The sequence below is a fragment of the Anarhichas minor genome, unplaced genomic scaffold (genome assembly GCF_050575085.1).
Source record: "Anarhichas minor isolate MPS153535 unplaced genomic scaffold, ASM5057508v1 ptg000049l, whole genome shotgun sequence".
Classification (NCBI taxonomy): domain Eukaryota; kingdom Metazoa; phylum Chordata; class Actinopteri; order Perciformes; family Anarhichadidae; genus Anarhichas; species Anarhichas minor.
In genome coordinates this window covers 2,502,737-2,526,907 of record NW_027466495.1, presented here as the reverse complement: position 1 = coordinate 2,526,907, position 24,171 = coordinate 2,502,737, and the positions used below count along the sequence as shown (strand labels likewise).

Here is a 24,171-nt window from a genome sequence, read left to right as displayed (position 1 = left end):
AATGACAGAGACAAGTTACTGAACTTGATGTGCACAACAACAAGTCTACATGCTGTAGACAATGTAGAAATTGTAGGAAAACGTTTTAAAAAGCAGTTTTAATAGTTATAATTGGATGCTCACCTAAATTTGCTACAAATTGGCATCTACTACAAAATATTTTGTGATTGGAGAGATGTTTAAATGTCATTAGGAGTTACCTTGGTCCTGTACTGTGAAGTCGGTGGTGACCAGAGGTGGAACCTGTCCTCTGATGTTTGTGCTGTAGACTTGTCCCCCTCGTTTTACTTGGTCATCCTCGATGACTTGAGTCTAAAGCAGACAAGTTATGCATTACAGCACAATCAAAAAGAGAACACGCACAAGCCTTTGCCAAACACCTTTTGAGGAATTAATAAGCTGACAGAAAGCCAAGACAGAAATGTGGTATGTTGGTGGTATGCGGTCTCAGGAGGATTAGCCGTCCACTCACTATGCTGGGGATAGAGTCAGGGTCCAGTTTCTTTTGAGGTGGTCCAGCCAGTCCGCCTGGTGCACCAGGGAAGCCCCCTGGCATGCCTGGTTGGGGCCCAGTCATGAGTCCCCCAAACTGACCTATACGTTAAAATCGGATATATTGGCTATTAAATAATATGTATTGGGTACATTGTAGAATTGTGTGCAGCAGAGCTCTGTTTTGTTTGACTAAATGTAGGCTGTAGAAAAAGTTCTATTCTGACTGGCCAGTAAGTAACTAACACAATCTTACGTAAAAAGAAAATGTAATATCCCTTGAAAAATTCTTCTCTTTTTACTGGTGTGATCTTTTTTTTTTTTTTTTTTTTGCTTCACTGTGTCACGGTTACCTGCTTGCTGTGGGTATCCTGGTGGACCAGCAGCTCCGGGACCAGGCTGCTGGAAAGCTCCGGGACCAGGCTGCTGGAAAGCTCCGGGACCAGGCTGCTGGAAAGCTCCGGGACCAGGCTGCTGGAAAGCTCCGGGACCAGGCTGCTGGAAAGCTCCGGGACCAGGCTGCTGGAAAGCTCCGGGACCAGGCTGCTGGAAAGCTTCGGGACCAGGCTGCTGGAAAGCTCCGGGACCAGGCTGCTGGAAAGCTCCGGGGCCTGAAGGAGGTGGCCCGGGAAAGGGTCTACCCATGCCTGCCATTGGAGGGCCTGCCATCTGTTGACCTGCCATCGGTGGACCTGCCATCGGCATGCTTGCTAGGGGTGACTGTGGTGGAGACATCTGGGGGGACATGTGGGGTGACTGCGGGCCTGGAGGCATCTGTGGCTGGCCCATTCCTGGAGGAAGGGAAGTTTGGAAAGGCTGCTGGGCTACAGAGCTTGTTGGAGGAGGTGGGCTCTGCATGGGACCTGGGGCTACACAATCATGAAGTGAAATGAAGAAATCTGGTGAGGTCATTCTTGCTGTCATTTTTCTAATCCATTGTCTCATTCTGTCAACTGAAATACTATAATCAGATTTTTAAAAAGAGTTACTTGAGCTCTATTTTTGTTTTTCTCTGTATGCCACACGATGCTGTATGATCTGTAACAAGAATAAATAAGTAAATAGCAAACTTACCATAGTTGCCCAAGTTCATGGAACTCATCTGATTGGTGAGCTGCTGTGCTGGAGGCGGGGCCATAGAAGCCATGCTGTTGTATGGGGACTGTAGAGGTTGTCCATATGCAGAAGCAGCTGGTGGAGCAGGGTATCTGTGGAATAGAAGGACCCTTAATATGAAGCAGGTACAGTGTGGTCTTACTATGTGCTTAATACTTGAACCTGTTTTTAACATGCAGCATATCATTTTGATAACATCGTCCAATTAGATCTGTTGTTTCTAATCCTTGCTGATTAAAATAAAAATGTTTTACTTGGACAATTATACAGTTTAACAATAAGAACAAAAATTGTGGCCTCTTATGATTCATCAACTGCAGACATCTTTCTTCGTCTATTTCAACTGCAATACTTCCACATTCATACTCTCCTTGTGTGGATTTCAGAGAGAAAGTTAGCTGTCCAAACAGTTGCTGTTTAGTGAAAATGTTTACCTTTGTGGATGTGCGCCATTCTGCTGGACATTTGGATTGTACTGATTGGACGCTGGAGGTGGAGGCATACCGGCAGCAGAGGAAACTGGTGATTTCATCATACCTGTGGTGAGTAACGGACACAGTGTGTGCAGAATATTTGCATAGTCTTCACAGAATCAAGTATATTCCGGTGAAATACGGCTTGCCAAATAATCTGAACACGACTTCTTTTGTTTCTAGACTTTTTAAACTGTCAATATGTAAGTGAGAACAGGAGAGGGTCAGATTTTGGTCATCAATGCAGGTAATCATTTAATTCCAGTGATGTCCATCGTGTCTACTGTCAACTGTGATCGCAGTGGCAACGTTGTTGCCAAGAAAGAATGACAGCTTCTTTGACGTCGTCTTGACCTTCCATTCTAAAGAGGTCAGTAGTTCTACTAAGATTTTAGGAACTTGTTTGGACTTCGATCACTAGTTGGTACAATTCAAAAATGATTGAGCTGCTCATGCTCGGTCACACGATTAAGCTTTTGAATGAAAGCCTACCAACCACGTTATTTCAGAGTCTTTTACCTGCTGGTGGAGCGGCGAATGCCTGAGGCGGTCCACCATAGTGCCCATAGAGGGGCTGTGCAGGACCAGCTCCAAATCCACCTTGGTAGCCCCCAATCCCTGGCTGGGCCTGGGAGTACGGGGGTGCAGCAACATAACCCTGTTGACTCATTTTGATGGGATTTCACTGCCTTTTCATACCAGGATGAATGAGTTTTGACAACCTGTTAAGTTGAAAGAGTGACATTTGAAAGTTAAGCATTTTTATTGAGGTAGTCTGAAATGTGTTCAAAACAAATTTATAAATCTAGCATATTTACAAGGCCACACACACCAACAACTGATATTTGACCTCGTTCAATCACCGACACTCATGTAACATGGACCTTTGACATTGGTGACTGAGAGATAAGGCAGGCATATCCTTGCCAATATTATATTCAAGTGACGACATGAGTCAGTTTTTATGTTCTCTCACATTTGCACAATTCCGGAAATATGAATACCCGTACAGGCCTGTAATTAAGGCCATTTAAAGACACTTTTTAAAGTTCTTAAAGCAATGGGCCTGGCCCCGTGGACTTCTTCAGGGTCTTTTAAAACAAGTTGAACTTCGGCACAGCTGGTGTCAACAAAAATATCCGCTGCGTAACGACAACTCCATGAAAGCCCTTTACTACGACATAATACACCAATTCAACTCAAATTCATGCACAAAGAGCAATAAATAACCGTGGTAAATTGTTCACTCGATACCTCATCGTGTCTGCCACCTCCTGAGAATTGCCACGTCAAAGACCGTTATGATAGCTAATGATTTGAGCATCCCTGCCTTCTTTCATTTCACACCCGGATGAACGGACAGGCATGTTTATCCTCCATCTTAACGTTAGTACCGTATGACTTATAGCTTAACGCCGTGTGGAAAGAGCACAGTAACGTGACAGAACAGCAGCACCTCAGCCAAGTGTTGATTAACGTCACATGTTGATAGAAAGCATCTTGCTAGCTACGCGGAAATTACCACAAACTTTTCCTTTGCACCGAATTTATTTCAACCATGAATGCCTTCGAATTAACAAACACGGGAGACAGAATGACACATTTGTATTGGCTACATGTGTATACATTGTCGTAATAGTATTTACCTGGATATTGGGCAGAGTCCTCTTCAACGCCTATTGCCCTCAGTGGATGTAGAGTGCCACGTCAAACTCCACCAAAGCACCGGTCGCTACGTTGTTAACGCGACGGAAAAAGCACCAAGGGGGAAAAGACTCACGGTTTCCGGTTATAAATTTCAAAATAAAATCATTAACGCCAAATAATAGTTCTTATACGATATGAATGACACAAACACACTAATTGTTTCTACATATAAAGATTCTACAGCATATTGCCACACATGATATGTTCTGTTTACCCATATATTTGTTTTGAAACGTCACATAGTGCTTTTATGCTGAAGAGTAAACAGTTGAACATCTGGCTGTGGTCGATGTGTTTTTAGCTAACTTTGAGAGGGCCGTGGGCTGTCGTGTCTGGCGCTGTGCGCATGCGTGAAAGAGAGGGAACCCATACACGTCAGCACAGTTTATGGATGTGATGTGGACCTGTGAGGTTCATATGCTGTAATATCCTTCATCATTATCTGAACACTGAGCACAATAGCTTTCACTCTGAGATGATAAAAGATACACTCTAGCGTGACTAGATTTAACATATGGATGATATCAGAAGGAAATGTTTTCCTTGGGGTTGACACAAACTGTGAAAATGTACACTCCACATTTACGGACAAATCATAAAGTGTTTTTTTTATTAAATGATAGGCACCACTCTATATCTATACATTTGTATTGCAGACTTTGACACGATTATCCTATAGTGTGAGTGAAGTGATGTTATTGTAGATATTGCAGAATATGGACAAAATAAACAAACAAAGATGAAAAAGGCGTGCCATTCTTTCTTCTACAATAGCCTGATAATAAGATGCGATCTCACAATTATGCATTAATACACAATAGTATTGTCATATTTGTATAATAGGTCATTAAAGACTGTATGTGGTTTATTCTTTGGATTAAAACGCCTTTTAGGGTTGCTTTCTGCAGACGTTGACATGTATTGTTTTGAAAGTAGATCATGTAAGCTGTTCTCCATGTTTATTGGGATACCAATGCTCGAGTATGTTAACTCCAAAAAGCTTTCTATGACGAACCACCAGTTGCATGCAACGCCTGCAGGCGGGTCCTTGCGCCGTGACGTTTCTTGAGCGGGCTGGACTCAGATGATGGGGATTATACAGCGGTGTGGTGGAGGTGGTTTTTGCAAAGTGCTGGTGGTCCGGCTGACAGCTGGATGTTCGCGCTGTGGAGGTTTGGCTGAGGAGGTGTTCGCAGCATGGGCACCGGGGATTACATCTGCGTTACGCTGCGTGGTGGTGCACCCTGGGGGTTCTCCCTGAGGGAGGGAGAGGGGGACACCTACAGACCGTTCTTCATCTCCCAGGTATCTATATATTTCTCTCTGTCTCTGCCAATCTGTTAGATGATAAATGTATTTTTAACGCTGAGTTTTCAACTAATATGAAACAGCGCTATGCCGTATGCTTTGCTATTTGATAATTCTGGGCTCTCAAGATAATACAAATAGCCTAATGAAGATTTCATAGGATAAATCCCATAAATTCTCCAGTTTGAATCACAAGTACCATGCCTATGGCATCAGTTTTTATCGAGTTTTGTTGAGTAATGCAGTTGGATAAACCCTGGTGGGAGTGAATTTATTCGGAGAAGTGCGTGTCGCTGCGTTTTCGAGCGCTTTGGCTGTGTTTTGGTGCGAGATTCCTCGGGACCCTTATATGGTCAAGGCCAAGAGAGAGTGTGAAGCTGAGGGCAGTGTGATCTGTTATCACTCACGAAGACTTCAGCAAGAAAGCAAAGGTATTTTTCGGACGAGTAACCAACCTGAAGAGTGAAATGTGGTCGTTATACTGGAATACCAATGCAAACAAACAAGAAAAGTCAGCAAAAACGAAGCTGATGTCACGTTAGAATAACATTCAAATAGAGAAGAGGGTAGGCAAATTGTAGGTTATGCTCTAACTGCTTTGGCTCCATAATATTTGTTTAGCCTGCATGGTAATAAACCTTATAGGTAAAATAAGTAGACGATTTCATCTGCCCTGAAGCTACTTTTGTTATGATGCAGGCATAAAGACAGAAATGACACATTTTATGTCAGTATAGACGGATAATAGTTCATTGCATTAGGCTATTATTTGCACAGAGTGTGCGTGTCAATTCTTCATACTTTTGCCCGTCTGTCTCAAGTGTTATGTCTTGCATTGTGCAACTGTTTATATACATAAATACTATAAAATACAATTCTGTTCTGATTAGTCAGCTGTGGTGACATGATTATGCTGCATGTTGTACTAGATGCAAAACAATCTGAGTGCAAAATACTCATGAACAGCTTATCCTCTGGACTACGGTATCTTCCATGCTATATTCATTCTATCCGTAATGTATTGCGTTTGTGCGTTTGCATAAATAAACTCCAAATAGATTAGGTTAACATTCAGAAGTTTTGTTGCACCTTGCTCAAATAGAAATGTCCGATTAATTAAGATGTAAAATAGAAATGTCTTATTACTGCAGACATATAGACAGATGTTTCAAGATTACCTTTAGGTATTTTTCCGGTGACATTAATGTGCACCGAGAGAGGTAAAAGTGCCTTTTACTTTGAAGAGCTGCTGTGACTCTATATATGGTATAGCAGTGCATGTTTGCAAGTGCTCAAGCTGTACAGATCCCTATCAACTTGTCCTCCATGTGGTGAACATGTAAATGTTTTTCTTAAGCTGCATTCCTGCGACATCAAAGCTCCGCCAGAAGAGTGCACTCTGAAATCATCAATAGATCATTCCAAAGACAGTTTGAAACGGGTTAAGTGTCTATCGAGGCCACGGTTCTGACTTTCATTTGTGACTTGTTATTTTGCTTTTTTGTATGAATATATATATTATTATTGCATTTGTAGCCAAGAAATAGTCCCTTCAATTGAACAAGTGGATACACATCGACTGAAGCTTCAAATAAGCTCATAAACATCTGCTTAGTTGATTTTAAGAGACAGAAAAATTGCTAATTATCATTGTTTCTTGCATTTAGTGAGTGGCTTATATCAGAATAAAAGCATTTTTACTGCACTGTAGGTCTCTGTTGAAATAGTTTCCCCATGTTGTATGATAAACAAAAGGACATGAAGACAATCACAAAGGTAGCAAGCAGACAACTTGAACATCCAATCATAATTCTTAAACAAACTAATTCTGGTAGATTCACAGCAACCTTCCAAGCTTGTTCATTTTCATATCTGCACATATTTCACAAAGTCTTGAACACACAAAAAAACAGCAGTGAATGTCTCTGTCCTTTTGCCCATATGGGAGAATGCCCCCTTCTTCTAATGTGTAAGTGTTAACTCCCTCTTGAAACTTTATTGTCGAATTTGAGACATAAATGAGGTGTTTAGAGTAGTGTAGCCTCCAGTCTTGTGAATACACTACATTTTAAGTGTTGGCTTATTAAAGTGAAGTAGCTATAGGATGCTTATGCCTTGGTGTAGGGATCTGGGTTTTTTAATCCACCTCATCTGGAAGGCATAACTTTAAACCTCCAAACTCTTCTTGAGGGAAGAGGGACAGAGAGCCAAGTCTGTTAGTTAAAAGTCAAAAAAGCAAACATACCAGGATCATGACAAATACTCGTAGGCCAGAGGCTCTCCTGTGTCCGATAAAATGTGTGTGTTTTTGAAAGCTTCTGTTGAATGTCGTGGATACTGTGTTTCCTGAGAGTGATTGTTCAGTGTACTGACAGGCAGTACAGTGTAAGGGCACGGGGTATCCACTCCGTAAAGGTTCTGTCCATATAAGGGAGGCAGTATTTTTCTTCTTCTCTGGAGTCCTGGCCTGAGTACAAAGTGGATGAGGTCACTTTATTTTTAAAGCTACAGAAACTACACAACACAAGATTGTATGATAGATGACAAACAAATACACGATCAAAACTGAGAAAAACAGGAACAATTTATGATTGGCTGGAAATAGTTTTGTCTCGTTTTGGATGCATTAGCAAACGTGAATGAGCTTATTTGTACAGATGTACCAAAAAAAATGAGTTGCTTGAATCCTACCAACCCGAACAGGAGACATTTTGGTCTCCTAATTACTAAGGTATGCCATCTTGGTATGTGAAATGTCATCATGCATCAGATCAGTTTCAGAGCACTGAATGACAAAGCAAATGTAATCTTAATGCAAGTCTGAAACTTATCAGAGACTATACTAATATGAACGAATCCAAATGTTATCCTTATTGCATTTAAATATACTCATACATGTACCTAGTAATACCAGTCCTCTTCCTCTGCCTGGGTTAACTTGCCCTTTACAGAGCAAAAAGAGCTCTTGTTGACGATTTTTCAGTCCTAATAGTTCACCATAGGAACCTTATTAAGCTGCCAAGTAATCAGCAAAATGCCATTGCTTCATTCATCCGGTGCCGTTTTCCCAGAATAAACAAAGTGCTTCACGGCTCCTTCCATAACTGGAGTTTTTGGCATTGTGTTTTTCAGCAAAACATCTACATCCTGGTCCCGGGAGACAGCATTGACCTCAGATGACGACTGTGCTAGTTTTCCCACTTTTCTATTTCTCATCATCTAAACAAATTAAGAACAGTGCTCCAACTGCTCAATATTTTGATGATATCGTTGTGAGATGCAGTGTTTCTGGCTCTGAATGCTCTTTTCTAGTGCCAGCCAAAGTGAGGTTAAGCTGGACTCCGATGTGACTCACCAACAGCCTTGTATTTTAGCTTTGTGACAAAGCATTTTTCAGTCAACCCAACAGTGGTTTTGTGGTTTATTTATTTTTAGAAGCCATAAAGGAGGTGCAACAAGATAAAAAATTGTCAAATTTGATGCACTGTTTTCTCTGGACAGTGACAGAAGTACCCGTTGCAAAATGTAGACGTATACACATTTAGTTTGATCCTGTTAAGTTTCATTAATAAATCATAATAACTTGTATATCATTGATAATGTGTTATCAATGTGGTTTGCATCATATATATGTAGGTTTCAAAATACATTTTACTTCCCAAAACCAAAATTAAGAAACGTCTGGGCAAATTCGTCTCAGCTCAAATGAAAGTAAAGAATAAATAAAGAGAACTGCAACTCTTGTATAAACACTTAACTACAATATAATTCAGCCTAATGCGATGCAATGTATTTGCAATAAGTTGGAAATTGTTGGCAGGGGAAGTGAAAATTGCCTAGTATTTCTTTGTTCTACATATCACTTTTGAGAATAACGTTTTTGTACATGTTCCTTGACAAATGACTGTAATAAACTAAAGCAAATGAACTAAACTCCCTAGCCCTCGACATGTTTCTCCTCGAAGACAAAAGAAGAATAAAGAAAGTAATTATTGCTACCTGTAAGGCAGCTGGAAAATGTTTCCCTTAAATGTAAAACACATAATTGCTTTAAGCTGTGAAGGCCAGGAACCGCCGGGAGCTCTGTGGACACATTATGCAGTTCCGTATTTCCTGTGATTTTCTGTTGTGTTGAAGCCTGTTAAATAGATCATTTGAAAATGGGCAACCCAGGATAACAAGGGCATATAATGTAGTCTAATTGTGGCCCAACATGATCATCAGTGGTAAATTCTGCTGACATCATGATATTTTTGGGAAGCACTTTATTTGAAATATCTAGCCAACACCATTTATGTTCTCCTCTTCTGACACCTACAGCAGTTGTTTGCTATCCTTTCCTTTCCTGCAGCAAGACAATAGACAGTGTTTCTATTTACAAGCAGCATGTGACAAACAAGAATGACACACTCAGAGGTATTTGCCTCCTGTGAACATTGCCTGACTAACTGTGTATCTTTGTGATGCGAGGAGAGACAACGACAAATGTTTCCCCTCCTTTTTCGGCGCACAAGTGGCCGCTGTGCACGGCCTTGCAGGCAAACCATCCTCCCTGTAATGAGGTGACCCAATACACGAGCACACAGGCTGCCTTATAGGGCCTGCTTACACACCGTTAACTCTTAAAAACTCAGGCATGGAGTCAGAGGGGTTTTATCTGAAAGTTACCAGCTCTATAAATTTACTTATAAAATACTTTGTGTGCAAAGCAAAGTCGACTAATTTTATTGCCTCAGACTGCTTATGTTATGTTCACACAGAGATTCTCCTCCTCCCCCAGTGAAAGATGTGTGTGTGTGTGTGTGTGTGTGTGTGTGTATGTGCGCATATTTGTGTGTGCATTGCCATCTAGTGACAAGATTGTTTTACTGCAAGTATCTCAAGTTGGACGCATGTCAATGGAGATAACAGTGAAGAACGACTGTTTGGCGTGTTGCTTTTTGTTTTCTGTGTCTACCTTTATGACTGTAACATATGAAAAACAAGCAACGCATGAGATAGTTACATAGACTCTCTGTGGGTAGTGTTGTTGAAATAAACAGGGAGATGGATACGTTTTGAAATGAGCAGAGCAGTTCCACAATTTATGTGGATGCTGCTTGCCAGGAAGGTTTTCTGGGTAACAACAACATTGACACAAGAAACTTAGAAGACTTTGTTTTTGTGTCGTGATAATGAAATGAAAAATTTCAATTTGTGCTGAAGTGTTAGCAAAGGGACATTTGCGTGATCAATGGGTAGAACAGCATGGCTGTTTACTCGTGCTCAGTGTTAAAGGTTAACCTGTATTGACTCTGATGTATCAGTAGCATTACTGTGTAAATTTGTGATTTCATTATTTAGGGCAATTAGCCAAGACAAAGACTGTGATACATGATTTCATTATGGTGAATTAATTGTGTTGTGGAGTATTACCTCTTCAAATATTATTAGATTATTTGTATATTTTGTCTTTATTTGACAGTTGACAGAGAAGAATCACGGAGAAGACGGAGAGGGATTGTATGCAACAAGAATTAAACTGGAGAAAAACAGTTTCTACTATTGCTGCATTTGTACGTGGTTACCAATCTCAAAAAAATAGTAAACCATTGCAGACGTTATCAACCTTCTTTCTAAAGCTGTTTGTTTGTAGTATTTGCAAAGTATCTTAACATATTTCCTGAAAGCATGTCCTCTAACAATTCATTTCTCTACCTCGCTGTATAAATGGTGTTTTCTGCAACATTTATGGGGTATTTTTCTTATTCTTATTTTGTTGGCCTCTGGAACCAATTACAAGGGAATGAATCCATCAGTCATTAGTTTAACTGTATAAAGAGGTGCCTTTAAATGTGTCTGTGCATAGCTGCAATTTTATGCAGATGCATGGTTAACATAGAAGGTAGAACTGGCACTTTTTTATCATTGATGTCTTTGATATCAGTGATTGTACATTGTAGTGTGAATTATGCACATAATGCTTGCCTCAACAGTGACTTGTTGATCACATACTTATTTTCCAAATGTTTAGAATTCATTTGTGCAAAAGGCCAGCACCTCGCCTTCGTTACTTACCTATTTACTCAAATTTTCTGTTTTGTAGACATTATTATTATTTGCAGGCGGACTCACTTATAGTCCGCTTAAAAACATTGCTTAAACACTGTTGTCCTCTCGCTTTTCAGGAAAAAATGTATTTGTGACACTGGCCTGGCAACTGACAACATTTCAAAAATGATGCATTGTTATTGCTGTGTCACAGCCTGTTTGTGAGGGTGAGAGGGCAATTCTCACACCTGAGGCATCCCAGCTGGTCTAGATCTTTATCTGAGGGAGTGCATTTGTGTTTGTGGGTGTCTCTAGCCCAGCCTATGTCTTCAATATCAGTGACATTAGTTATACATTGTAGTCTGAATTGTGCAAATTTTTGCTTGAAATTAAATTGTTGAGCGGAGGTTACTGTTACCTGATGTAGACGCCCTAACGCTGTCAGTGAAGATGATGTTTACCTATGATGATGGACACTGATTGGTATGTGATATGTCTGTTTTTTCAATTTGTTTGCCTTCTTACTAAGATTTGGTCTTCCACAGGTAGAAGAAGGGGGCCGTGCCTTCCTTGCCGGAGTGCGAGAAGGTGATGAGGTGGTGTCACTCAACGGAGAGCCATGCGCTGATCTCACCTTATTACGAGCCTTTGCACTCATCGACACGTTGATCGACTGTCTGCAGCTTCTTGTCAAAAGGTAGGGCCACATGTGAGATTAATGATAGCGAAGTGGTACTCTGTACATCTAGCATCTGTGTATCATGAGCCATGCAGTACTGTAGGTTCTTGGCATTCGCAACAGCAGGTTAAAACTAATTATTGCACCACTGTATTACCATTTAGATGGCATGTTGTTTTATGACCTGTGCCCTTTTGCATTGCTCAGTGAACCGACGACTGTGTATTATGTGCATTCGTGTCTGCGTGTGAATTAGCGAGTTAATGCGTGTCAGTCATGCTGACCTTCAAACCGGCTTGGCCAAGGTGCTACAGATTTGTGTGTGTGATTGACATGCAGCTGCTCAGCCATTACTCAGTGGGTATTGCCAGTGTGTTTATCAGGCTGACATGTCCTCAAATATTGCTGCATATGCCTTAATGTGCCCACATTTAAACTGCAGAGGGACATTTATATAGCAGGACTATAAGCACAGTGCAGGATCGCTTCTCTGACTTCGTGACCATAGAATCTGAATGACCTCAACTTGTAGCTATCAAAATGTATTATATGTCAGAGAAAATGAGTACTCACTGAGGTCTAATCAACTTAAATTTAATAATTGCAGTCAGAGGTAATGACATTCTGTTATGCTATTCCTTGCTGCCCTTGAAAGTGGAAATTAGACTGAGCGATGTTGAAACGTGATTACTTTCCTCTTCAGTGAGCTGACCCTTTCATTTAACTTGCTGCATGAAGATTAAATCTGCTTGATAACTTCAGCAGTGGGAGACGGGTTTACTTCATCAACCGTCCTCAGTGTTGATGCATTTCTTATTTAAATGGTATTGTAAATGTGTGGACACCACACCTTTTTATAAAAAGGAAAAATAGAAAAAGAATGGATAAAAAAATCAGATGGTTTAAAGGCAGCACAGAGACTTTGTATTATTCTAAAAGTCACTTATTTTAAATGCAGTTGTTTGAAAGCCCAATGCCTTGTTTAAATAACTTATAATATAAGAGGTGACCTTTTGATCAACGATGGTAACTGAAAAAAGAAATGTTGCTCCACTTACTCATTCCTCCTTCTCCCCTTTCCTCTGAAAGATACTGCACCATCCCCCCAGAAGAATCTGAATCAGAAGAGACATACTGTGGAGGGAGAGACTCCTCTGGTGAGGCTTTAAAGAGCACCACCCTCCACATCTTTACCCCAAAGCACAGGTCCCAAAGTCCAAGGGAACTCTACATTTCTGAGTCTCAGGATGAGGCATATGGGTTGGGCGGCGACACAGAGTTTCACAAGGGACCCCAGCTGCTTTACACCCAGCTGCATGTTCCATCATCTGGTAATGGGAGAGACCGGGACCATGACTTTCAGGAAAATGATGGAGAAGGACGGCAGTGCTTCCCGCCTGGGGACATGGTTGAGCTCCAGGTGTCCCTGTCCGAGCAAACCTTGGACCATGTGGGCTGCACCTCTCTTGGGAGTGCTCATGGGATAGACGGAGAGCTCTCAAACAAAGAGGCTGTTGACATGATCCACACCACCACTGTGTCACACAATGTACCGTGTCCTGTCAGACAGCCACTCGGCCAGCATGGAGTGGTGCTCAGCTCTCCTTCAATGCTGGGGCAGCTGGAGGTCATTTTGCAGCAGCCAGCAGCATCAGGAGCAGGGAGGGGCCTCCTGAGTGTGGGTGGCCCCAGGGTCAGTGGAAGTGTTGGATCCCAAAGTGAAGGAGAAGAAGGGGGAGGGCACTGTGAGGCAGTTCCTGGGTCTTTCACTGTCTCTTTTGAAATTGCCTCAGAAGAGGCGACACCAGCTGAAGAGCATGACTCTGATTCTGAGGGGGATCAAGACAAACCCAACAAGCATCGGGCAAGACACGCCAGTAAGTACCTATGTACTATTTCCATGGATAATACTCTCTGGTGTGCATTCTTTCTTTGAGTGTGCGTAATACTGACCTATTCCTTAAGGGGGATCTGCATGCTAATAGGTCAACAGTAAACTGCATTTGTCAACAACATGTGTGCATTCCAAAGCCTGATGTCCAGTGTGTGTGCTCCTCAAAATAGTGTGTGTCTTTCACTGCAGTTGGAGGGGGGTGCTCATTCCTTCAAATGGAAGTGCATACTTCCGGGTCAAACCTGAACTACAACAGAATCAAAGGGACAGTACCGAGGCACAGTCAAGAAAGAATAGCAACAGTTTACAAAAGCTAGATTAAAGAATCAAATGAAAAAAGTTTAATTGATCACATGTTGGAAGCTACTCAAATCTATAAAACCGTTGAACTATCCATTTGAAGAGGCTTGATGATGATACTGAGGCGCTCCTCTGAGCTGTGTAGAAGACATAAATATAACACCAGCACGCTGATGATGCCTGCAGAAGTGGCCCTTTGACAGACACCAGCATGTGCTCCCCTAGCCCGTTACCTGATCCTTTCAAACTGGGTGCTTTAACTGAGCTAAAAAAGTGAGTCCGTTGCTCACTCCCGCTGGCTCCTCCACCTTCAGGTTTGTCTTGCAGGAATATGAAAAAGAAAGCAAACGTATTATTTTATTTCAGCCTTGCATTGTTTGATGGTTTGAGAGTGGCTTTGTCGTGTGATTTCTGTTATTGTATTGGCCTAACTGTCAGCACATGTGACAGATTTAAGAAGAACAGAAGGATTTAGTGGACAGCTTGTGAACTTACAGATAAGGACTGGTAAGGACACTCTGGTCCTGGTCAATTTATTGCATGCAGGTTTTTTTTTAATCTTTCTCAGGTCCTATTCCTGGCTTCTTTATGAAGAGCAACTGATTTAATGTTTATTGTCTGTGGACAAATGAGGATGTTAGACATGCGTCAGAGGATTTAATTATTGCTTCATGGATTGATGTTTTATATTCAACTGAATGAGAAAATTGGGAAATACATAGTTATAGGTGGATAAATATGTGTGAACTAAGAATGTGATGAAATCAGTTAATAGCTCAGCTCATATTTCTTGTGTGTTTGGATCAGTTCAACCACAGTGCATCCAGTATAAATCGTTTATTAGTCTGTAGTTATTTCTGCTTTTCATGTGAACATTGAATGTATTTTTTAAACGTATTGCGGATTTCTTTTTTTATTTACAGAAGGTTGATATCAGTATATAATGTTATATGCTGAAGGTAATTGCTGGTGCCTTGCTAAACTTGTTTCGAAACTTAATTTGTCATCTGTCAACCTGTTATTTGTGCAAGGTCTATTTTTACTCTGCAGATGAGTGATAAACCAAAATAGGGTTTACATGATGAAATTTACTGACTGGCATTCAGGATGGGCTTATTTTGAAAAACATATTTCAACAGTGATAATTTAAAGTAATTTAGTCATCTTCAATGACATGATTAATGCAGATACAGTGTGTAAGGACTGCCTTGAAGTTGTTCTTGTTATCAAAGAGCTGGAAAGTAAACATTTCTAATGGAGACATAGAAAAGCAAGCAGATAATATGATTTGTGTTGATTCTAACTCCAGTGTATTTTATGTATACCTATAATGTCAGGTGAAGCACTTATTTGGATTCCCAGATGTAGGACCATTTATTCTAAACACTGAACTCTCTTCTCTACACAGGGCTCAGGCGCAGCGAGAGTCTGTCTGATAAGCAGTTGAAAGAGGCCAAGTCCAAATGTAAACGCATCGCTCTCCTTCTAACGGCTGCTCCGCCCAACCCCAACAACAAGGGGGTGTTGATGTTCAAGAAACATCGGCAGAGGGCCAAGAAATACACACTTGTGAGCTACGGCACAGGAGAAGACGAACCAGAGTACAGCGACGAAGACGACGAGGAAAACGAAGACGAGAAACAAGAAACTCATGCTGTTGAATTTACCCTTGTGGCTCCAAACGGTTCTGAAATAGACAAGCATTTCCTCACTAATGCCCGTAGTAGCAAAGGTGTGCTAACTATCAATTGGGACAAGGGTCTCCTTGAGATTGAAAGGAACCTGAACAACCAAGCTGAGATGGACTGTTTGCCCGAAACCAAGGGCAAGGGTGCCGTAATGTTTGCCCAACGGCGTCTAAGGATGGATGAGATTTCAGCTGAACATGACGAGCTTAGGCGTCAGGGGATTCCCGTGGAAGCAGTGCCGATGGTTGAAAAGAAGACAGAAGAGCACTCCTACATGCAATCCACAACAGAGGGCCATGCTTACATGGATGTAAATATACACCAACAAAGCCAACACCAGCAACAGTCCCAGCAATATCAGGAACAGCAGTACTATGAGCAACAACAGAACTACCAACAACAACAACAACAACAATATCAGCAGCAACAGTATGAACAACAGCATTATCAACAACAGCAAATGTATCAGCAGCAGCAGCAGCAAGAATATCATCAAGAGCAACAGCAGATGCAGCAGTATTCTACAAACATCAATGGCACAGTCCAACATCAAACCAGTGAAATGCAGAGTACTCTCAGCAATCGTACTGCAAAGCCATTCTCAGTAGAAAACATGCCGGCTACTTATTATTCTCCCACAATGAGTGGGACCAATCAAGATTTTGTGGGCCAAGGAGAGCAGATAGCTTCCCGGGATGAGCGCATTTCTACCCCTGCAAGTCGGACTGGTGTTTTGTCGGACGCAAGGAGAAGAAATGTTGGCAAGCCTATGTTCACATTTAAGGAAGCACCAAAAGTATCGCCAAACCCAGCACTGCTAAACCTCCTCAACAGAAAGGATAAGAAGTTGGGATTTGAGTCAGGAGCTGAGGAAGACTACCTTAGCCTTGGGGCTGAGGCTTGTAATTTCTTGCAGTCTCAACAAATGAAACACAAGGCACCTCCACCAGTAGCTCCAAAGCCTGTGATCAACCCCAACTCTCCTCCTTGGTCGCCACAGATAGAAGTGACAAACCAGGACATGCCTCAACAAGCTGAAAATAGTGTATCCACACCTGCTGTAGCCCCCACCACAGAGACTACCCCTGCTCCAGAACTAGAGCCAACCCCAGCACCTGCCCCTGAGCCCTCTCCCCCTCCTGCCCCCCAGGAGACTCCTGCCAGCACCACCACAGAGGAACAGCACACATGGACTCCCCTGGAACCTGAATCTCAACCACAGCCTCTGCAAGTGACAGCTCAGGAGGAAAATAGTGATATAAATTCTACCCTGCAGCCTGAGCCTGCTCCTGTTCCTAGCTGGGCTCCAGCACCAACCCAAGCACAATATCAGCCATCTACCAGTTCTTGGCATCCAGCTCAAGTGCAGTCCCAGGAACCACCTCATAGTCAGTCCCCACCACAGCCACCTTGGATGACACGACAATCTTCTCAGACCCAAGCACAGCCTCAACCCCCCACAAATACTTGGACGCCTCAAATTCAGCCATCCTGGACTCAGCCTCAAGGGCAAGCACAGGCTCAGACTCAAGCTCAGCCATCCTGGACTCAGCCTCAAGAGCAACCACAGTCTCATCCACAGGTTCAGCCACCCTGGGCACACTCACATGAGCAGCCAAATCTGCAGCAAATGCAACCAACCTGGGGTCAACCTCAAGAACCAATGCAGCAGCAGCCCCAGACCCCATGGGCACAGCCATCACAAACAGACTCTCAACATCAACCACCATCACAAGCACAACCTCCTTGGGCTCAACAGGATCAGCCCGAATCCCAGCCACAGCCACCATGGGTTCAGCCACCACAGCATCAGGCTCCACAACAAGCATGGTCACAGGCTCAAGCGCCGGGTCAGCCCCAACCACCGCAAGCGCCAATTAATGCATGGCCTCCATCACAAACTCAAGCCCAAGTTCAGCCACCTTGGATCCAAGCAGCCCAAGCACAACCCCCAGCACAGCCTCAAGCCATTTTGAATCCATGGCCGACAGTACCTGCTCAGGCTCAGTCCTCTCCATCATGGGCCCAGCACCCTTCAGAACATGGTCAGCACCCCATGAATTCTTGGGCCCCAGAGCAAAATCAGGCCCAACATCAACCAGTTCCACCCCAGCCCACACCACAACCAAACTGGCAACAATCAATTTCAAAGACTCCACCACAGCCACCAATAAATACATGGCCTCCACCTCCGACACAACCTCAGGCACCTTTTAATGCTTGGGCACCACAGCCACAGCAAACGCCTGTGAATGTTTCCTCGTCAATGGTGAACACTCCGTCTCCAAAACCTTGGCATCCACAACAAAATGCCCCACACAATCGGGCCCCTCCGCCACCGCCACAGCGAATGCACTCTTTAACCATTGGTCAACGATGTTCACCGCCTATCAACCCAATGGCCAGTGTCTTTAACCCATCATCCCAAGGTTCAGCTTTTGGGATGCCAGCCGTCAGAGGGAAAGGAGCCGATATGTTCGCCAAGAGGCAGTCTCGTATGGAGAAATTTGTTGTGGACTCTGAGACTGTACAAGCAAACAAGACTAGCCGGTCGACATCGCCAGTTGCTTCCTTACCGAATGAGTGGAAATATACACCCAACGTACGTGCTCCTCCTTCACGGGCATATAATCCTATTCAGTCCCCTTCTTACCCCCCAGCAGCAATAAAGGCGCTCCCTCCAAGTAGCCCTTTAACCAAAGCCAATAAAAAAGGCAAAGAGAAACAGAAGCCTGTACCTAAACTCAATGTTATCGATGTTATGAAGCATCAACCCTATCAACTCAATTCCTCACTCTTTATCTTAGGCCCAGCAGCAGAGGCTGCCAAGCCCCCTGAACCTAAGCCAGACTGTTCACCTCCTAATCCACCTGTTGAAAACCAACCAATTGGATATGAGCAAATGGCCCTCACCCAGCCAGCTGGACAATTAAATGCCCCATACCCCCAGCAAGCCTATGGGATGCCAATGCAGCCCATGATGCATGATGGCCACTATCAGCAAAACCCAGCTAATGTTTATCCTCCCTCTAATCCTTATCAGCACCCCCCTGGTGGTCCATACCAGCAAGCATATAATCAACAAACGTATCAGCAACCTGCCCCACCTGTTTACCATCCCCAAGCTCCTCAATCTCCAAACCCTAGCTACCAACAGGCACCGCAGGCCCTTTACCAACCAGCCAATAGCCCTCCCTACTCGACACCTCCCTCAGTACCTTACCAGCCACAGCCTCCCAGTGTCTATGTTGCTCCTAGTTTTCCTGTAGCTGCAAGGCCTGAATCTGCAGCAGGTGGCAACACTGGAGCTGCTCCTAAACCCAAGTTCACAGCTAAAAAGAGCTCCGCTCAGGTCTGGAAGCCTGCCGCAGTTGATAAAGAGTGATTCTGGTAGAATCATGATATGGTAGAGTCAAAGGGTTGGTGCTCTTGCAATCCACTTGCAAGTGGACTATTTTGAGCATATAAACTTACTTTTGCAAGGCCTATATTTACATCCACCTGCTCTCATTATTGTCATAGGACAGAGCTTGATGGTGTTCACGGTTTGAAGAACTAATAGAAATGGCATTACAAACAAATAAGAACATAACAGTAAGAGTGGGATGTAAGCATATCTTACGAGATACAAAGGAGCTCAAATTAACGTTACATGTTTATAAAGCATGTACATTTCAACATGTTTATCTGAAATTATGCATATGGATACTTAATTAAAATGAATGTACTATTATGTAGGGGGCAATGTAAGAATGTAGGGGGGCAATATGCTCAGTAAGAATTGAAAGAAGGATGTGAGAGAAAAAAGAAATCAGAAGTGAATGGTATCGGACAGTAACAACAGGAATTAGATTTTTGAAAAGAAGAAAATGCTTACTGTCTCCAATCTTATTTGATAAACAAACAAATAAACAGACAAAACAACTTAAATATAATCAAGTTGGATAGCATGATTAACACAACAATAAGAAGTAATGGAGAAGGGTCGGTCTTTGGGGTTTAATGATACCAACATGAAGGCAAAAGTTTGAATGTCAGTGATGTCAGAGTACAGATTATGTAACAACTCTGGAGATTCAACTGAAGGCTGGAGAATACTGCACTACTCCTTACAAAAAGTGGCAACTAGCCCTGACTTGCTTAAACTTTAAAAGTCAAATGAGTAAAGGATTTATTCGTCAGTGGCTCTCCCGAGTGTCTTGTCCATAGCACCTACTTAAGTGGGTTAGTTTTATTTCAAGCCTTTTACCAGCTGTTGCATCATGTTAGGTACTATATTTAAACTGCCTTATAAGAGGGAGTGCTGAAGTCCAGGGATAGTAGGCTTGAATTTCAGCTTAAGCCAGTAAGAGCTACTCAGGCCCTGATTGTATTTCCCCTGATTGTATTTTCCCTGATAACAGAGAAAGATATCGTATCTTCACTCTTCCATACATCTTCTCCCGCTATTGTATTATATAAATAGATGATGAATGATTTACAAAAAAATAATTATTAAAAGAATATCCAGCCCAGTAATGTTCACAAATATATTGCTGGTACAGGGCTGCTTTTGTTCTTTATGTTCTTTTCATTTTCCTTTGTGTGTTTCTCTTCATAGTGCTCTTTCTGTATGTTTTCCTGCACTGCCATTAAAATGTATTTTATCCTTGTTTGACTTTCCTTTCTTTTGTCCTTTTAGCATGCTCTGTGGGCTAATTTATATTCTTTTTTCTTTTCATCTTGCTGAATTTCACGACTTCTCCATTTTCCATATTTTCTAAAAAAAGAGAGCTATAAATCAGTCAGTTTATTCTCGAGTACCATTATGTTAGACTAACTCCTACCTATATAATACCTACTATCTTTTTGCAATGGTTGTGGTTAAAAATCTGTTTTCTATATCAATATCAACTAGAAAGAGCTTAAGCCAGAAACACCTACTTTTATAGCAGTTGAGGTGAATGCCTGAAAAGCACATTCCTGCAGAGTGACTAACTGATTCATGAAGGATATTATTAGACTGGTGACTTCAAGGAATACAGGCGACCTCATTGGACAATTCTGGAGGACAAGTGAGTGGGCCACTGCTGAGTTGAGTCATGCATTTTTAGAAAGGGCAGTTATTTGTTAAGTGGAAGTTTTAATATCTGTCCTTGGTTGGCTATATCTGGAGGAATTTGATTCCTACTTCACCCCCAGCTTTTCTGGTCTTTATGTCAGCTCTACTTGTATTCAGTGCACACTAAAGACATCTAAGTGTTTGTGTGAGACATAAATCTTTTTAGCGATACAATTTAAATAAAATAGAGACAAAATAATTACTCTAGGTTCAGAGACCACACAATAATGGTTTAGTTACATGTTAAATGTATGTTGATACTACTAAACTTTGGTATCTAATGCTTATTATCTCATTTTTATTTAAAGAAATGCAGGACAGATTTTATACACACCTAATCTCAAATGGTCTATCTAATAGACTTGGGACCCCAAATATAACCGGTCTTTTCTGAGATATATTAAAATCTGCATAGTGATATAAATAGACAATTTAAGGCATACTGTATGGTTATTTCATCAATGAATGAAAACATATCCGTCGATCATCATCTAATCTGCTCGTCCCTTCTTGTGTCAGCTCTAATCCAGGATAACACTGCCAGAGGCATTTTAGGCCTACCAGATACCTGAGTCAGCAGATAATTTAATCCCCTTTTACTCATTCAGCTACAATTCTCTTTCTTCATGACGGCACTCTCGTCTGCTCTGTTCTTTCACTTTTTGCAATCTCTTGCTCTCTGCTGATCTTACACATCTTCCGCCAGATGATGGCAGCACTGCCTTTTCTGCATGTCTGCCATATCCAAAAGAATGTATCGTCAGAGACCATAAAGGGTACAAGAGGTGCTTTGTCACTCCACATAACCCTTTGCTGTCTAGGCATCCTAATGGATATTTTAGTATTAGTTTAGTAGTTTACTAAGTTGCACCATCTCCAAATCCAAATCTAATTGTCATACTTTCAAGTGTTCAAGTGTTGCTATAAAGCAGAGTAGATCCAATAAAAACAAGGTGAATGCAGCTTATTCTGGAAAGCCCATGCACTCCCATAATCCAGTTGTTCTGAGAAACAAGAGGGCATTCCACTATGTTTGGACAAATGCTAAAGCACTGGGTTGAGGAGGCTTATTGTGGAATGGAAGGTTAAGTCCACAATAAGTTAACAATAATACGTTTACTAGAGTTTGTAACAGTTCATTCATTTTGCTGGCTATTTCAGATCTTTACATTGTTTTACAAAGTTATACTAAAAATAAAACAGACTAAAATGAAACATGAAATTCAAAATTAGAGTATTACAGCACCTAAAAGACGTGTTGTCAAAGAGCTACTCTATTTTCCTCTGTTTTCCAAGCTGCGTGAATTCTTACTAAAATAAACATGTCTGGATCTTTCTTTACAGCTACTTGGCAGGAGCTACTCCCTTTCCCCACCAGTCAGAGTACCATCCACAGGCCAGAACACAGCTTCGGCTTCTTTTTCTCCCAAGCCTCCGGCTCGGGCCTCCACAACTCCCCCAGCAAGACAGGCATCCTGGCTACAGAAAGGCCGCAAACCACTTATGCCCTGGGAGGCCGCCTCCCGCCATCCCCTGGGCCTGGTGGATGAAGCCTTTGCTTTCCAGAACCTCCAGCAAAGCCTAGCCACAAATGTCCGCTTGGCAGCCCAGCGCAAAATGTTGCCTGAGCCGCCAGCAGAGTGGAAGGCCAGGGTGTCTTACGAAGCCCAGCAGAAAACAGGCGGCCAGACTTGGAGCCAGAGCCGAAGCGGCAGTGAGAGTCGAGCCCCGCTACCATCATTTGGGTCCCTAACAAGGAGCACTGTCTCCGCCCCTGCCCATCATGCTGATTACAGGTCTCTGCCCAGACAGTGGCAGCCTCAGAGGTCAGTTACACGGGCAAACATGGGGCCCCCAGTGTCCTCCTCAGAGTTTCAGAGGCCCTTGGGAAAACCAACTTACAAGTCTGTGTACGCCAGCAAAACTTGGAGTTGGAGGCGATAGAATACAACTCAACCTGTGTGACCTTTCAACAGAAGAAAACTCCCAAGTTTCACTGATTCCATGATACATTTCAGTACATTTCCTTTTTTTAACTCATATATATTATAACAAGCAATAATATGGTAAGTGTGGAGAGTGAGCTGGAGAGATTGCTAGAATTGTTGTGGTCCTGATAATATTGTTTCTTTTAATTCTTTAAGCTTTTTGCCCGGTAAATATCTAGTATAAACCATTTTAGATCCAATCTAATGAATGCCATAATGAAATGTGAAAAGGGATGATGACTCTCACAACATATGGAGACTGAAAGATAATTTCTCGAATATTAAACCGACTTTGTAGTTTGGTAAGTACACTGAAGGGGGCCTGAAAGATGAGGCAATGAGTATGTTACTTAGAATGAGTGTGAAGAGACATGTGCAGTGCAAAAAAGTGGAGCAAATTCAGTGATTGTTCGTGATATCTGGAAAAAAAACAACTGTTCAGTTAAGCTTTCAGAATATAGGACGGAGGTTTATTACAGTGTCTTGAGAAAAGAGATTGCAAAAAGGGAGAGAGAAACGGTGACCCCCAATTGTTTTGAGCTTGTGGATTTATCATTCTCTTGGTTTAATTTTCTGCCGTGGATGTATGTATTTAGCATGCAGTGATTGCGCACTTTGTTTTTGCTGGTTTTGATTGATTTTCAATCAAACAAATGACTACATTTGCAGTGTTTCCAGGTCAGCAAATATTTTTAGTGTCACAAAATCCAATTATTGATGCATTAGACAAGAGGCTTAAAAGGTTAGTGCTATAACTCAGCATGTTGTGTAAGCTCTAATAAGTTAGATTAATATACTTATTCACCAGGTGCATTTTAATTAGTGCATAAGCATTTCACCACCAACTATGGGAGATGAGAAGCTGACTTTTTTTCTTTTGGGCACCTGAAATGAATTGGCCCATTCCAGTCATAGCTGGGTGTGAAATTTGAATTGAGGAATGTTGATTAGTCCTAATTATGACTACAATAAAGAATCATTCTTGTTGATGGTAGGTTTACTGGGACTGGGAGAATTGCTTGTGGTGTATATATATGTAATGGGTTTGTGGCTTGCGTTTGTTTTGGGCTTTCGCTATAGACTCCAAAGATTAAAGCTAGGTTATTGTTTCCACAGAGAGTACATAATGTCCTAATGTGATTCTCACCAAGCAATCTCATGAGCATGAATAAGATTCATCACACGGCATTGTGTCGGGCCTCAACTGACTCACTGAGCATCCTGACATATAGTGTATCTCTGTGATGGTTACACTGTACTGCTTCCATTCAGACAACTCTTATTATGGTCATAATGCAATACCGGTAATCAATTTCTGCCTCAAACCATTTCAGATATGGTTTCACATAAAGCCTGTTACAAAATAAACACAAGCAAATAGCACTATTTCACAAA

General features: G+C 42.0%; 2 protein-coding genes across 5 annotated transcripts in view; one reads left to right on the top strand and one right to left on the bottom strand.

Moving 5' to 3' along the window:
• The window catches only part of sec24d (SEC24 homolog D, COPII coat complex component), a 19,501-nt gene extending 12,078 nt beyond the window's left edge, over window positions 1-7,423 (bottom strand). The window contains exons 1-8 of one of the 3 annotated variants that reach the window (XM_076112389.1): window positions 7,342-7,359; window positions 3,728-3,813; window positions 2,601-2,803; window positions 2,043-2,145; window positions 1,567-1,700; window positions 846-1,361; window positions 473-594; window positions 201-312 (exon numbers count right to left, since the gene is read on the bottom strand). In XM_076112389.1, coding sequence (XP_075968504.1) covers window positions 201-312; window positions 473-594; window positions 846-1,361; window positions 1,567-1,700; window positions 2,043-2,145; window positions 2,601-2,751 — 1,138 coding nt within the window. In that variant the 5' untranslated portion in view covers window positions 2,752-2,803; window positions 3,728-3,813; window positions 7,342-7,359. Of the gene's footprint in view, window positions 1-200; window positions 313-472; window positions 595-845; window positions 1,362-1,566; window positions 1,701-2,042; window positions 2,146-2,600; window positions 2,804-3,335; window positions 3,643-3,727 lie in introns of those variants that run through there. The other 2 variants (XM_076112388.1, XM_076112390.1) reach the window with 2 other exon arrangements.
• Window positions 4,904-24,171, top strand: synpo2a (synaptopodin 2a). 2 transcript variants are annotated; one of them, XM_076112387.1, is made up of 5 exons: window positions 4,904-5,093; window positions 11,672-11,823; window positions 12,895-13,682; window positions 15,408-18,289; window positions 22,133-24,171. In XM_076112387.1, exons 1-5 carry the CDS (start codon window positions 4,986-4,988, stop codon window positions 22,730-22,732), a joined length of 4,530 nt encoding a protein of 1,509 aa, XP_075968502.1. In that variant the 5' UTR covers window positions 4,904-4,985; the 3' UTR covers window positions 22,733-24,171. The 2 variants fall into 2 exon arrangements, with proteins under 2 accessions (XP_075968502.1, XP_075968501.1); XM_076112386.1 differs by having other exon boundaries at window positions 15,408-19,093; window positions 22,133-22,269.

What these genes read in the sequence shown, in the direction of transcription:
- synpo2a (XM_076112386.1), top strand. Translation starts at nt 4,986, where the DNA reads ATGGGCACCGGGGATTACATCTGCGTTACGCTGCGTGGTGGTGCACCC. An exon ending in GACCGTTCTTCATCTCCCAG is followed by an intron (nt 5,094 to 11,671) that starts GTATCTATATAT and finishes GGTCTTCCACAG; the next exon opens with GTAGAAGAAGGGGGCCGTGC. An exon ending in GCATCGGGCAAGACACGCCA is followed by an intron (nt 13,683 to 15,407) that starts GTAAGTACCTAT and finishes TTCTCTACACAG; the next exon opens with GGCTCAGGCGCAGCGAGAGT.